Source organism: Phalacrocorax carbo, chromosome 2, assembly GCF_963921805.1.
Source record: "Phalacrocorax carbo chromosome 2, bPhaCar2.1, whole genome shotgun sequence".
NCBI classification, from domain to species: domain Eukaryota; kingdom Metazoa; phylum Chordata; class Aves; order Suliformes; family Phalacrocoracidae; genus Phalacrocorax; species Phalacrocorax carbo.
The window spans coordinates 125,160,070-125,175,160 of NC_087514.1; the positions used below are offsets into that span (position 1 = coordinate 125,160,070).

Genomic DNA, 15,091 nt, shown 5'->3' on the forward strand with positions numbered 1-15,091 from the left:
AGGGGGGCAGCGTACTCATTGTCTGAGCGCCGGGTCCCGGCGGCAGCGGCTCGGGGGTGGGGGAGGAGGCGGGGAAGCGACACTGGGCACCGGGACGGGGCGGAAAGAGCGAAGGGAAGGAGGGCTGGGTCAGCCCCGGGTGTCGGCGGGACGCGCGTGCGTGCGTGCGTGTGCGTGTCCGTGAGGGGGGCGGGGGCTGCGCGGGCGCTCGCGTGCGGGTGCGCGCGCGCGGGGAGGGAAAACGCGCGTGGGGGGAGGGGACGAGGGGGAGATTTTTTTATTATTAATCTATTTTTCCGGGCCTTTGTGGCTGCGGGGGGGAGGAAGAGGCGGAGGGAAACGGGAGGCAGCAGGCAGCGGTACGACGGCGTCGCCGCGGTGGCCGTTGTCGCCGCTGCCGTGAGGCGAAGGGACCGGTAGTCCCTTTAAACTGAGGAGAGCCGCAGGCCCGGCCGGGCCCGCGCGCCCGCCCGCCGCCTCCCGGCCTCCAGCCTGAGCGCAGGCGGCGGAAAGGCGCTTTGTGCGGGCGGCGCGGCCCCTCGGCGGCCCTTCCTTCTCCGCCGGGCGCTTTCCTTCCCTCCCGGGGCCGCGGGAGCCCTCGCCCACCCCGGCGGATTATTTTCCTTCGCCTCAGCTGCGCTCCCCGGCATGAACTAGAAGCCCGGGGCGAAGGGTGTGGGGAGCTCTCCGTGCCGGGGTGCCTCTGGTTGCGTGAGGGCGGGCGGGGGCTGCCGGGCCGTGCTGCGCTGCGAGGAGGCTCGGTGTCGGTGCCGGCCCTCTCGGTTGCCTCCCTGCGCCCTCGCTTCGGCTGAGGAGAAACGGGCAGAAAATGGCAAAGTCTGGAGGAGGAGGAGGAGGCGGCGGTGGCGGCGGCAGCGGGGGACTGACGTGGGTGGTAAGTCGTGGGGTTGTGTTTTGTTGTTTGTGGGTTTCGCGGGTTCCCCCCCCCCCCCCCCATTACTATTTCTTTTCGCGTCCCGTGTGCGTGTGGAAAGAACGCGGGTTGGCTTTTAAACGAGGAAGAAACTGTCGGCTGTCGTGGAAGGGGAAGCGCTGTAGAGCCGCTGGGCAGAGGGGTCCGGGGCGCAGGGGGAGGGAGAGGAGCCGGCTTGGGCTTGAGGCGGGCGTTAGCGGGGGTCAGCTTGCAGCTGTGGGGGGCTCGTCGGGCTGCTCGGCACTGTGGGGGAAAAGGTTAGTCTGCGAGCAAACAGGTAGGAGGAAGGAGCCTCCTGCCGTTGGGGGGGTCGGTAGGACTGTTTTGAAGTCGCCGTCCTCCAAAGTGAGATGTGGGCTGCCTGTCGTCCCGTAAAAGTCGCGGTTACTGCCTCTTGATGCTAGAGCAAAGACTTAGCGGGTTTCCAAAGCGTTGATCTCAGCGTCTTTCCTAACTGTCTGAAAAGACAATACCTGAAGTTCATAGGTTTCAGAGATGGCTAGCGAGGAGGATTTCAGAGGCATTCGGGGGCCGGAGCTGTGTGCTTGTATCTTGGAATTAAACTTTATAATCTTCCAAAAGTTATAACTTTGTAACAGGGCCAAGACAGCGGTGGGTTTTTTTCTTTCTTTACTACTATTCATAGATTGGTCAGGAGTAATAAGATTTGAGAGAGTGCAGGTGATAACTGTCTCTAGAACTGATGAATTATTTTGAGCTGTTCTAAAGTCCTTTGAGAGTATTAGCCCTCACTCACAATGTAGAGGGATGCTCTCCTTGTCTGTAGTAATAGTGGATGCTCTCTGATTTTGGTAAGACCTAGGAAGGAGGAGCTAAGATGACCTGAAGGGGCCTTGTTCAGCCAATCAATAACTTCCTTGCCTTTCTCTTGCTCAGTGTAGGGTTCAAAAGAGGGTAACTTCTTTAATACTTAAGCAGAAAGCAGTATATCTTGATAGATAGATGGTGGGGAACCTGCATCTTTAATCAGATGCATATGCCTTACAGTTAGGAACTTTTAAGAATTCTTGTTAAAGAGAGTAATAACAAACTTGTTCTTCTGTTATGTCTTTCTACATCTTTGAGCTGTTCGAAAAGAATGTGAATAGCACTGGGGTGAACAAATCCTGTGTAATCTGATGGTGGACTCTTTTTGTGGCTCTAATTATTGCATTTTATGCTGGTAATTCTCTTTCATTTTAAAAAGCTGGCAGCATGGGAAGGTATATAAAAATGAGCAAGTTTCTGGGTGTGTTGCTTGAAATTAGACAGTTTAGATATGGGAACAGCTTAAGTAGAGAAGGTAAAACTATTCTCCTTTCCTTCCTACAATATTGTGTGATCTTTATCAACTGTGGTTGTTGGATAGCTCTTCAGAAGTAAGATTTTTACAGGTTAGGTTGGACCAAGTAATTGAAAGTTTTACAGCTCATATAGAAAACTGCAGAATGAAGTGTGAAAATCACTGAGTAGGCATTTTTAATGAAACATGTTCCTAAATGTAATGGAGATGAAAGTATGGTGAGTCAACAGTTTCCTACAACTGGAAGTAATCAAACTTTTTCTCCTCTAAAAGCAGTAAAAAATAAAGTGGTTTTGTCATCTCAGAATAGTTGTAGGGAAATAATTAGATTTTAGTTAAAACTGTGTTCACTTTTTTCAGAAAGCAGCGGGACATTGTTTCTTGCTCTCATGTGCATTTTAAATGCTGAAGACAGGACTTCTGAGCCAGTTCCTAAAGCCAAACCTGTTCAATGTCAGCTCTGGAACACTGGCATACAAAAAGAGCAATATTGTTATGGCACTGAAATGGATGGGGCTGTGGCTAGCGATTGTCTTAGTGTGCTAGGCCAAAAAAAAAAAAAGTTGATTCAGGCGGTGGTTCATGAATAGATATCATATCCTGGCCTTGAGGAGGAGAGGTACAGAGCAAGGGACAGTAATAGTTTCAGCCGTCTGGTTTTAATCTGCTTGCCATATATCTGCTGGATATGCAAGTACTTGCTATTTGGTTGTAAATTGTTTTGAAACTACCTTGATTTTTTTTAGGCTTTTTACTAGTGTATTGAAACCACTAGGATGCTTGCTTTCTGAGTAATGTATTTTGTATTGTTAGTGGTTTCTTAATAAGACCACGAGCTGAAGAATTGAAGGGTAACAGAAGTAAGTCTAACTCTAAAGTTGAGGAAACATTTAAAACTTAGTGGGATGTTAATTTGTGTTTCAAACTACCAAATCTTATATGCAAAACCTGGTGCTCACATATTATTGAAGAGTTGTATGTGTAACTTTAGCTTTGGTTTCAATTTAAACAGCATGCTGGTTCATCGCTTCAACTAAGTAGGAAAGAATTACATGCAGTTATGAAAAAGGAAGGGTACTTCATGCGCTAGAGAATTTATCTTAAAGTGGATTTCATAATGAGAACATCATACAAGCATCAGGTGATACCTACTTTTACTTTTGAAAGCAAGATAAATGAAATGTTCATGGAAACAAACAGCAAATGATCTGTTTAAGTTCTGTTACAAGTAGTGGAAAAGAAATGTAACTAGCAGTGGTTAGCTGGTAGGTAGGCACGATTACCAGTGATGAGGGCATGTGAGAGTATATCAATTGAAAATGTTCCTTGGGAAAATCATTTAGCATTATATAACTGAAAATAAACCAAGATAACTTCTAATTATCAAATGCACTAGCTTTTTTTTTTTTGAGGAGCATTTTTTTATTTTGGTCTGGTTGCTGATTTGTTTGAATCAACTTGCAGCCCCCACTCTAGTAGTTGGTAGAAGGTGGAGTTTTGACCAACAGATTGATATTAATTACTTTTGGTGGATGATTTCCAAGGGTCACCTACAACAGTGTTAAGTTATATTAAGAGTTAGTTACAAAAACATGGATTTGTAACTAGGGGAGTTTTCATTGGTGAAACCTAATGGTACTTTCTAATGCTAGAAAAACTTAATTTGAACAAAAGAATTAATTCTTATCTTCAGCCTTTCTGTGTGTTTAGGGACGACAGAAAATAACTGTCGTAATAGTACAGTAATAGTACTTATTTAAATAAATATGGCTTTTATAGTGGAAGTGAAGTAATTGGAAGTAACACTGAAGTGTGTTGGTTCTGATACAATGGTAACACCCAAAAAGCTATTGAAATGTGTTTCAAACAAGCCATACTTGCTTGAATAACTTCATCGGTTACTTTTGTCAATGTTTTGAAGTCTTCCTCGTCAACCCTAAGAGCCACACAAGCCTGATAAATGAAAACTGAGACTCCTGATAACACTTTAGGACTTTGAACACCACTTCCATTTTCCTGCCCTCTGTGAAAGGGATAGGTTTCACTTCTAGGAAATGCTATCTTAAAGTGAATATATGCTGAGTGTTAATGTGACTTTTCTGTAAAAAAAAATATATATAATTACCATCAGATCTGTGTGCTTCTTGAATGGAGCAGAATGGAAATAACATATATTATTAGTAGATGGAAATAATTTATATGTTTGGTTTATACTGATTCATACTTGGTTTGAATAAATACTATAGCTGTATATTGGTAAGTGAAAAAGATAGTGACCTTTCAAATAATCTAAATCCAGCTATTAGCACTTCTCAGCAGTTTCAAGGTTTACCTCAAAAATAACTTTTAATGTAATGTTGTCTTTTTTAAACACAAAGAATATATATGTAATAGAAAAGATGGGACAGCAGACTCAAACGAAACACAAAAACCCCAACAAACAGAGCCTCCCCAATCTTTCTGTTAAAGGGACCTTGTCTGTCTTTTTCATTTGAGAACAAATACCCTTAACTGTAATAAAGGGATAGCTTTCAGCTTGACTTGACTTTTAATAATTTGTATCAAGAGGATTAAAACAAATCTTTCATTTGAATGTCTGATCATTCCCCATGATATGCCATAATTCACTTGTTATGGAATCTGCACTAGGTGGTTTCTAACTTTATGGGTAAGTTCTTTGCATCTGAAACCTGAACTGGGTACCTCTTGCACCAGGGATCTGCCCGCCATTGCTCTATACTCTGATTTGGGACCAAGCGCTTTTGGGCAAGAGCAAGACAGGACTTCCTTCTTCTCCCAGTATAGTGCTTGAAGGAGGAGTGTCAGGATGTGACAGGGTGCACAATAATTAGCTTTCTGTTTTTCCCATTTCTTTATCTGGATCAGACCTTCTGTTTCTTCACTGGCTGAAGCTGGGTGTAGAACACAGTTGTCATATGTAACAGTTGTTACCATATACTGTTAGCTACTGTCTTATCTTTCCTCTGCTATATTGTGGTGCCTGCAGAGGGGAGGAAAGAAAAGTCTTGTTGCCAAGTCCTGTTTCAGTGCTGCTCTCTTGGTTCTCACAATCTTTTGCTGTTACGTTGACGAGAGAACTAGGGGGTTTTTTGTGTGCCACGTGTTCTCCCTTCCCCCCTTCCCCCCCCCCCCCCCCCCCCATTTTTTTTTACTGTTGTACAGTGGAAGGAAGGTCAGACCTGAAATAGGTGCCCCAGTATGTTACAATTTACTTTTATTAAACACAATGCATTTTGTAGCCTTTGGAGCTATGTAGTATATTAATAGTTGAGGGGAAGCAGCATTCCCTCTTGTGCTTGTTGAATTTCTGATTCTGGTGCTCTTGAGGAAGCAGTGTTGCAAAGAGACGCTATGACTTTCCTGAATATTCTAGCACTAGAGGAAAATGTGGCTCAATTTGGCAAGTCAAACACAATAGTTCTGAAGAGCGATTCATTAGGTGTTAATGACTTGCCTGCCAAAAGAAAGTTGTTACCTCTTATCCTTTACCCTCCACACCACCATCTGGTCAAATACTTTTGTCTGTTTTCTTCCTGGTCCAATCTTCTTGTTAGAGAGCTGAATAATAGAGGGTCAAAGAAGTGACAGAGATGGTATCAGGTAGAGGCTTGGTGATGGAACAAGATGGACTGCAACTGAGCTAGTCTTGTAGCTTACCATGCATCTTCACCCTGCATGTTCTGAGCTGGGAGGAAAACTTGTTTTAGTGTGGGTGAAACAATGCTCAATTAAGTAGCAGTGGGGAGCTAAATTGTAAGGAGCTCTAGGAAAGAATGTATATCTTGGTGGTATGGGGGGGAATTGATTTAAAAAAATACATGGGGGATTACTTTAGGTGTTTGGGAAAGGTGTACGTTCAGGCACGTGTCTTCTGTTAATGTTCTATCTCTCTAGATTTGTGTGTGTGTACATTTGATTTATAAGTTACCTGTGCTATGTTAAAGAGTAAGTAAGGGATTATTTTATTTGGACAGATAAAGTAACCTTTCCAAATAAAAGAGCATACAACTAGCCTAAGGTAGGCAGTTTAGGTTTGAAAAAAAAATGATAATTTAAATAGTGTTTTATTTTCATAGACTTTATTTTCCAGAAGTAGGTTTTTATCTTGCATGTAAACTGTCTTGTGTGTCTACGTGCAAAAGCAGTCTTTAACTGCATGTTTATTTTTCAATTAATTAAAAGCAGCACATGTGATTCATATCTGATGGATATGAGTGATTCCATCCCTGAAAGTGGGTTTTCTATATATTATAGCTTATATAGAGAGACTGGTACAGAAAACTTATTTTTCCTCATATACAGTAGTAAATTTCTTGCAAGTTTATCACAAAGAAAATATTATTTTGCACTGTATAGGTGGTTTGAAAATTTTCAAAAGCAGATTGAGCAAAAATATGTAGTTCTAAATATGGATAACTGTATGAAGAAGCCTGTTTTGAAAATTGTATGCTTGGAGACCTAGATGTGTTCTTTCAAGTACCTGTAGTGAAACCCAGGTGTTTTAGAAGAATGCATTTTAATGCTAATAGCCCAAATTTAAATTGAATATTAAGTCAAGGCATGTAAAACATTTTTACAGAATTTTTGAAAATAAATCCTAAAATTTAAAGTATAAATTAAATTCTAGCAACCAATGGATGTGTCAAAATTAAATATACCAAGTGTTTGTTGTTTTTTATAAACACAGGAGAAAAGTGTTCCTCAGAAGCAAAGTGATAGACCAGTTCATAGTAATTTTTGTTCAAAAAATGTTTCCTCGCCATTTTCTTCAGATAGTTCAGTAATGAGTACCCAAAAGCTTGACGTGAAAAGCAGGGAAAGATTCCTCCCCTCTCTAATAAGTGAGGATAAGATCTGCTAGTTTTAAAACTTCAGTGTGATCGCGAATGCTTTTATGCTTATGAACTGAGTCCTTTTAACTTATGTTTTGAAGTGTGTGTTGTTAAACTTTTTCTATGATATCAGCTCATCTAGTTTCATTTAATAATACTGTTTTAAAATGCTGTCTGCGTCTTAATACAATTCCAATTTACATATAAATAGTTTGCCACTGAAAGTAAAGTACTACTTTTAATATTTTATTTTGTTAAAATGATAAATCTGTGTTTTTGTTATCCTATACATATCTAAGCAATTCTAGGGTTTTTTTAAGCAAGTAAGAAAAAAGGGAATTAGCAAATTAGTGTACAGGCTGCTTGAGTTAGAACATGTTTGAAAAGTTCAGATCCAAACATCAGATCTATATTTTCCCTTGTTGGATATAATTTAAAAAGCTTACCTTAAAGGGGGGAGGAGGCATAGAAGATAATTAATCTATGTGTGTTTTCCTGATTTGTGAGGTAGAATTGCAACTGAGATATTAAGCAGTCCTCCTTTCATGGAAGCTGTGTGTCTTGAAGAATTACTGATTTCTTTTACGCTTTTTATTTTTTTTTTTTCTACTGAATGAGTAGGCCTGGTTGGACACTGAGGCTTCCTGTTCCTTCTTTAAGACATTGAACAACTGGGAGAAGAATGGGTGTATAAAAACTGGACAAATGTCTGCCATAGTGAGGTGCCAAGACCTCACATACCAGCTATCTCAATCTGTGAAGGAACCCTCAAGGAGAGAGCAAGGAACAATATTTTCTTGCCGTGATAGAATCACAAGAGCCTGTAAGATAACATCGGAGGTTATTTTCTTATAAATTAAAAGAAGCTAAGATAAAGTGTGTGTGTTGGGGGTGGGGGGCAGGGGGAAGCTCTTGCAACCAGATAACCTGATATGTAATGTTTCTGTCAGAGCATTTAGAATTCTGGGGTCATTCCCTAAGCAGAGCATCTTTACGCGTAAGAAACTGGTAGTGTGAGCTTCGCTGGAGATATTGGAAAGCAGCTGTCCAATCTCTGGTAGCTCTGGGGTATTTTGACCTTTTAGGGAAGATAGTGTAGTAGTGTATGAACATTTCAGTCTTGTGTTTATTCCCTTGGTAGTTGTGTACCATGACATAAAGATACAAGAATGCAAGGTGTCTGGGGAAAAATAACACCAATTAGACCAGCTGATTTAGGGGGAATTCTAGTGCATGCAGTCATTCAGGCTATTGCCTCCATGCATCAACACAGGGCTCTATGTTGGCTGACATAGTCGTTTTCATCATACACTAGTGATCCTAACTTAAAGTATTTCCACCTCTGTTGTATTACAGTATTGTCATGAAAAATTTGAAGTATTATGTCACAATCTTGGAGTAAAATGGAGGCAAGTTGCTTGGAGGAGAGCAATTGGAAGAAGTGAGGTGGTTATTCTATTTTGTTGTGAAGCAGACCTGGGAGAGGATTTTTCTTAAACTCACAGATGAGACACTGTATAAACTCGTGAGGAATCAGCTGGGGGGGAAGTTTCTTATCTGGGTTTGCTGGTGGAGGGAGATGGTCCAGGTACTTGAGAGAAAGCAAACCTGAATTTTTATCATCTTAACCTGCCCTTCCTGATAACTAGTTAGATCTTTCAGAATATGCCATGTAGACTTTCTTCTTTACCAGTTGAGTGATAAACATATGTGTCAGGAAACAAAGATGATTAAAACACTGAATGATTTAAAAATTATTCTCAAAATACATTTGAAATTATTTTATGAGTGTTTTATATGGTACCTTTTTATGGAGAGGTGAGTTATTCTACCTGCCAAGATGCAATTCTTAAATTGCAAATTAAAGGTTAGTTTTGATGATCTTCAAGATTGTCAGCATTTTTAATGAGCAATCCTGAAAGGCTTTTCATAATAACTTCTGTAGGAATGTTGCTGTGGGAGGATGAATGGCTGAGGAAGGAGGAGTTTTGGAATAGTGCTCAGGCTTTTTTTTTACTCATTGCTGTCTCTGTTTTCCTCGTTCTGAATTGCTGTAAATGTCTGGAACACTACACCTGTGTTCCTTTCTCATGGAGTTTCCTACAGGATTGAGGCTACACTGTGTAGTATATTTATGAGACTTGTAAAACATTTCAAGATTTGTAAACTCTCTAGGGGAATAGATGTTGCATAGTAGGAGTTGATCAATTAAACTCTAGCTATGTTTTTTAAAGAGCACTGGATTCATATTTACTTTAACATGGCAGAAAAAAATAGATTTTGAAAATATATAATGCCAGAAAATGTGTCTGTGTTAGCATAGGTGTTTCTAATAATAAAAAAGCAGATGCATGTGTTATTGTGGAAGAAACTGCGGTATTTGAAAGAAAGTAATGTAATCATTATTCATAAGCTTTTAGAATTTGTTCTATGTTTGGGACAGTTTTTAAAAAGAAAAAAACCACCTTAATTTCCATTTACATGGTACTTTGTGTTAAGTAAATACATTGCTATTTTCTGTTGAAGATTCTAGGGAGCAGACTTTTAATGGTTACTACTAATCATACTGTGTTCCTTTTTAGGGCATCATATACAAAAACATCAAGGATCACAGTCAAGGTGTTTAGTATTTCAGTGAAGGTAGACATGCAAATAACATAAAGGTATACCAATCCTAACATACTGATAGCTGTTACATACATGAGGGTTCAAAAATTTGATTCTGCTGTGCAGTGGAGAATTCCTTCCTGCTGAAGAATGCAGTTGGATGAGTAACCTCTAAGTGATATTTGGGCTGTCCTCTATCACTAATGTAATATGACTGGTAATCCTGACCCTGACTAAAAAAGACTGGGCTTTTCTGGGTGTTGTGTAGAATAAAATCTTCATGTGTGGGTTCAGTTACTTCTTCCAGTGTATCGCAGGTTGACTCCTGTTCTGTGTTACTATGCCAGTTACCATGAGCTGGAAAACTAGCCTGTTTGAGGTGCTCTCTCTGTGCATTCTCTTGCAGCATGCATGCCTTGAATGTTGTCTTACTTGTGCCTGAAGCTTTTTGTACAGTTAGTTTATTACTCTGAAGATAGTTCAGCAGAGTAAAAATACCTTGCGGTACAACATGGGTTCAGCTGGTTGTAGAACCCATAGGATCTAGAAGGAAAGATCACAGTGCTGTTCTAGGAATGTGATATTTGACATGCAGCCTTGAATGGGTTTCAAAGATTTTATTCATCAGAAGAATCTATCAGATTGTGGTATTCCCTTTCAAAGTAATCTTTGCAATTGGGAAATGCAAGTGTCTGAGAGTCTAGAATACTTCCACAGCACTCAAACTAGTGATGCGGTAAAGCATTAAAAGGGGGAAACACTGAGTTATAAAGAGGTGCTGCCAGATGCTGGTAATCTAAAGTTCTGATGTCAGTACCTCTAACTTTATTTCCTGGCTATTGGAGGGCTTATGAATGAGTTGGCTGATGAAACAGTGGACCAAACAGATGTGGTCATTCAGTGACCAAACCGCTTCATTCAGCTGTTCTAAGAATCTGTAGGAAAACTGTGTTGTCCTAAAATTTAACACAAATAAATTAATTTTCTGTGAGAGTCAGTTTTTTTCCTCGTGTCTCTGAATTTTAGCTGGAAAACCAGATCCTTCGAAGATTAATTTGTTATCAAAACACCTACAGATGTACTTTTTGATACTGGGTAAACGGTATCAAAATTTAGTATTGAAATAGAACTTGTCAGTGGATAGATAACTAAAAGATTTCAGGCCCTTAAAACATTTAACAGTAAATTTCTGTTAAGCTGTCATTATGCATGGCAGATGTTAGACACTTGCTTTTGAAGAAAATAATAAAGATCAGGATCTGAATGTACTGATTGTGTCCAAACTTGGGCCAAATAATACAGAACTGTTTTTGTGGTAACTTAATAGAAGTGTAAGTGAATACGTATTTAAGACAATATACATAATTTTGTGGTCAGAACTAATTATAGTGAGCATACATATTTTCACAGAAGTGGTATTCGTCATTTTTCAAGTCTTGTGGAGAAAGAAAATCCCTAAATCTTCATTTAAATGTAGCATGCTACTACACTGTGCATTAATAATCCTAAAATAAGAATGATGATGCTTTTATTTTGTTTAGCTATTTAATAGGAATATGAAGCAATATAGTTCTAAGAGTGTCATTTTGTGGTGCAGCTAAGCAATCTAATGATATCTGCTGAAAAGTATGGGTTTTTAACACCCTCCTAGCTGTATGTTTCTGCTCTTTTCATTGCACCAGTACTTGCCTGATTCTCTAGCAAGCTTGTTCAGGAAAGTGAGCCAATGGACAACTGATCACTTCTAGTTGATGAAAAATGTGGGGAAGGCTCTGTTTGCTCCTTGAACTGGCTTATTGTGAGGTTGGTTTGATTCCACTATATGGAGTGGAGAAGCAGGGGAGGAGAGAAGAGAGATAATTTTTCCATTTTGGCAGCAATTAACTGTTGTGTTTTTCTGTAATGGGGAAATCTGACCATCCTCAAGCTATTCTATAACTGAATCATCATAACAAAACTCTATGTAATGTGATCCTTTCAGAGTCCAGAACGAGTTGTCCAAACCAGGAGATAAAAAAATTTAGGAATTTAAAATAGACACGTTAGTCTCACTGGAGTCTGACTAGTTCTCAGTGAGTTTGCTGGGAACTTCTTCCTATGATCAGCTTTGGGGAGGATATAATTGAGAGATTTAGGTCATGCCATAATGGTATGCAATGGTCTATGGAAACTTGCTGTGGTAACAGGGAGCTGTTACTTTTGTGTGTTTTCATCTTGGCAGTAAAGTCAAACCATTTGTTAAACACAGCAGGAGAGTGGTTTATTTTGAAACTCTTTCCAGTTTTGTTTTCATGGTGGGAGGTGTTCTGAACCAGAGTTTTCTTTGGGAAAATTGCAAAATGTTTAGGTGACAATGTATTCATTGTTTAATATTCTCAGGCAAGAGGAGGCTGTTATGATCCAATATATAACACCACACTACAGTCAAGTGCATGTTATCCATAGAACTACTTAGTAATTACCACGTTGCACCTATAAACTTTTTTGAGGTATAGCATATCTTCCTCAGAAGAGGTAGTTTTGTTTCGAACTGTAAGTGGTAGAAAAATCTCCCACATCGCTGGATTTCATTACTTAATTAACCTCCCTAGGCTTTACAGCTTAATTACACTCAAAATTTGCTGTCTTGTCCCACTAAATGTGCTTATCCTACACTTTATTTAAGGCAATGTAGGACACATGGCACGTGCTTTTCTAAATTCTTATGTCCCAGGGCCGCATTGCCTTTCAGGAGAACAGCTGTTGCATGTAATAGATTCAGGAGTTTAAGGCAGAAAAGACAAAGCCAAACTGAAGGTAACTTCTTGTTCACAAACTCTAATGTCTCTTCTCTGTTTGTTTATGCTTGTCTCCCAATATAGAAAATGAGCCCTCTTTTGCCACCTGATGTGAGAAAGAATGCATGGGCAGGCTGAAGAAATATGGATTTGGGGGTGGGTGGGTGTTTCTTTAGTTTGTTTGTTTGTAGATAGTTTACAGTGAGGAGGGGATGATGACAGTGGCCGATACAGAATTAAGTCTGTGTAAGTGGGGAGAGACACTAACATTTTTAAGGATTTTCAACTTTCTTGTGACTGTGTGAAATCCAGCTACTTAAACAAAAGTAAAGCTTCCACTTAAAGTAAGGAGTCGAAGTAAACCTGTATATTCCAGTTATGGTAGCAATGAAACTAATGGTGAAACCTACGTTCTTTGTAGCTTTATATTTTATTGTCTATTTAGATAGGAATAGCTTTTCTCTGGGGCTGCCAAACTGTCCAGATCAAAACTGTATTAAGATTTAGCATGTTGAAGTACAGCTGTTTGCAGCATAAGTAACCAAAGTCAGCGTGGTGACTCAACATGATTTCAAAACAAAGGAAGATGACATGACCCAGTTTTCATCAAAAAAACCCAATGAAAATATCTAACATAATATAGATGTCACACATGCTGTGTTACATGCAGAAATTTCAATGGAGTAGACTGTAAGAAGATAAAACAAAAAACAAACAAAAAAAACCCAACAAAACCCTGCAAAATGTGAAGAAGGAAGGTGCCAAAACGAAAATGTGCATTCTTAGGTTGAAGGTAGACAGTAGAAGTCTTGTTGCCAAACTACCATCTATTAATAAATGCTATATGGGTTCTGACTCTTGAGATTGCAAAAGGAAAGAATGACTATAGCTTCTACGCAATACTAGATAAATTTATAGCAAAAACAACTCCTAAAGCAAAATTCTGCAATCATTGCAATGATACTGGAGAGAGCAGTTACCGTAATAAAATGTGGTTATGATAGCATGTGCAATCTTGATGCAGTAAACTGAGCAGCAACAGCTATCAACTGAGAATCAATGTTTTCCCTACAGTTACCACTATGCTGTGTTTAAGAGTGTCAAAGATGGTCGTTACATCTGAGGTCGCAGTATGAAGTGTAACTGCATGTCTATAAAGAAGGATGTGGAGTGTGATATGTTATAGCATTCCAAACTACTTAAGGATGGTCATCTTCCTGACTTACGTGTATGTGGATATGTATATTCGTCATCAGTCTGGAGGGTTAGAAGGTCTGAAAGACTATCAAGAATCTGTAAAGTCTTGTCTTCAATGTCACAAGAATGTTGGGAAGTCAAACACTGTCTAAAAACAAAAACAAAAGCAAAAACCAACCACAACCCAAAAAAACCCCCACAACATTAAGATTGCAAAGCAGACCCTGAAAACTGGGTAACCTGTTAACGAAAAACAGATTTACTATTGAAGCAGAAGACTTAAGCCCTTTGTGACACTTGGTTAATTCTCTTTAGGGGTTTTCTTATGAAACAACAGCTGGTGCTGTTTTGAGAAGTGTTATTGGAGCTCTAACAATATGAAGATCTTTCATACAGGACAGAATACAAAAGGCATTCTTGAGACAATTCCAAAATATACAAAAGAGATTGTCAGTTTAACAACACTGCAGTTTAGTGATGGCTCAGTTTACAAAATAAAAAAAACAAACAAGGGGTGGGCTCTCCTGCTGCATTTACTTGCATTTTAAGTAGTAGAAACTCAGCAGATGAAAGCACTTTTACAAATTTTTTAAGTTATCAAGCAAAACGTAATAGGAAGATTGTGAAGGATGTGTGTGTCTGTAGATCTATGTTGCAGATTTGGTGACGAAGATTTTCTATTTTTTGGGATGAGTTCTAAGCACCACTTGAACACTATCAATGTCCATTCAAGATGGAGATACATCGTTGGTCTTCTATTTCAGAGCACAGCACAGGCCAGAAGGGTTGGTCTCGGAAATAGCAGTTCTGCAGACTCGTGATGCTTGCATGCCTGCATAATATTAGTTTATGTAGTGGAATGCTTTCTGGCTTTTGTTTTTATGCTTGTGTTTCAACAGTGTGTAAGTTAAGTTCTGAACGTTTATAACATGAGTGTTTTTTGCATACAGAAGATATAAAAAGCTTGAAGGATTGTACAAATACATTCTGTCCTGCTCTACAACAATGAAACTTAAATGTTTAAGTAGAGCATACTGAAAAGGTGTTTGTGACATCTTAGTAAAAACTGTAGAATTAAAGTTCTTCAAGACTACCTTTTTCTGTTTTTTAATAATCACTCACCAGGAAGAAAAAATGTTATGCTGATCCTTTGTGTGATTTTCCCCCCCCCTCTTAAATCATACACAATCATGTTCTAGTTAGTGTGTTATAAAAGATGATAAACATACCTGTCACAGGGAGTAACAGAAGATCCTTACTACTGCAGAGTTAAACCAAGCTCACTGTTCCCCAAGAAATGACACTTCTGCAGGACTAGCTCTTTTCAGGCAGCAGAGTTTGTCTAGATGTGACCTCTATTCTCTGTCAGCAGGACAACTATCTGGAAGTAGCATCTCAGCAGAAATAGTTTTGATACTCT

The 15,091-nt window shown here is 39.6% G+C and overlaps 1 protein-coding gene across 2 annotated transcripts in view; it reads left to right on the forward strand.

The window, feature by feature from the left end:
- Positions 1-280: 280 nt before the first annotated feature.
- TOP2B (DNA topoisomerase II beta) overlaps positions 281-15,091 on the forward strand; it is a 64,188-nt gene continuing 49,377 nt past the window's right edge. For both annotated transcript variants that reach the window (XM_064444251.1, XM_064444252.1), the window contains exon 1: positions 281-895. In XM_064444251.1, the coding sequence (XP_064300321.1) occupies positions 830-895 (66 nt within the window). In that variant the 5' untranslated portion in view covers positions 281-829. The remainder of the gene's footprint in view (positions 896-15,091) is intronic.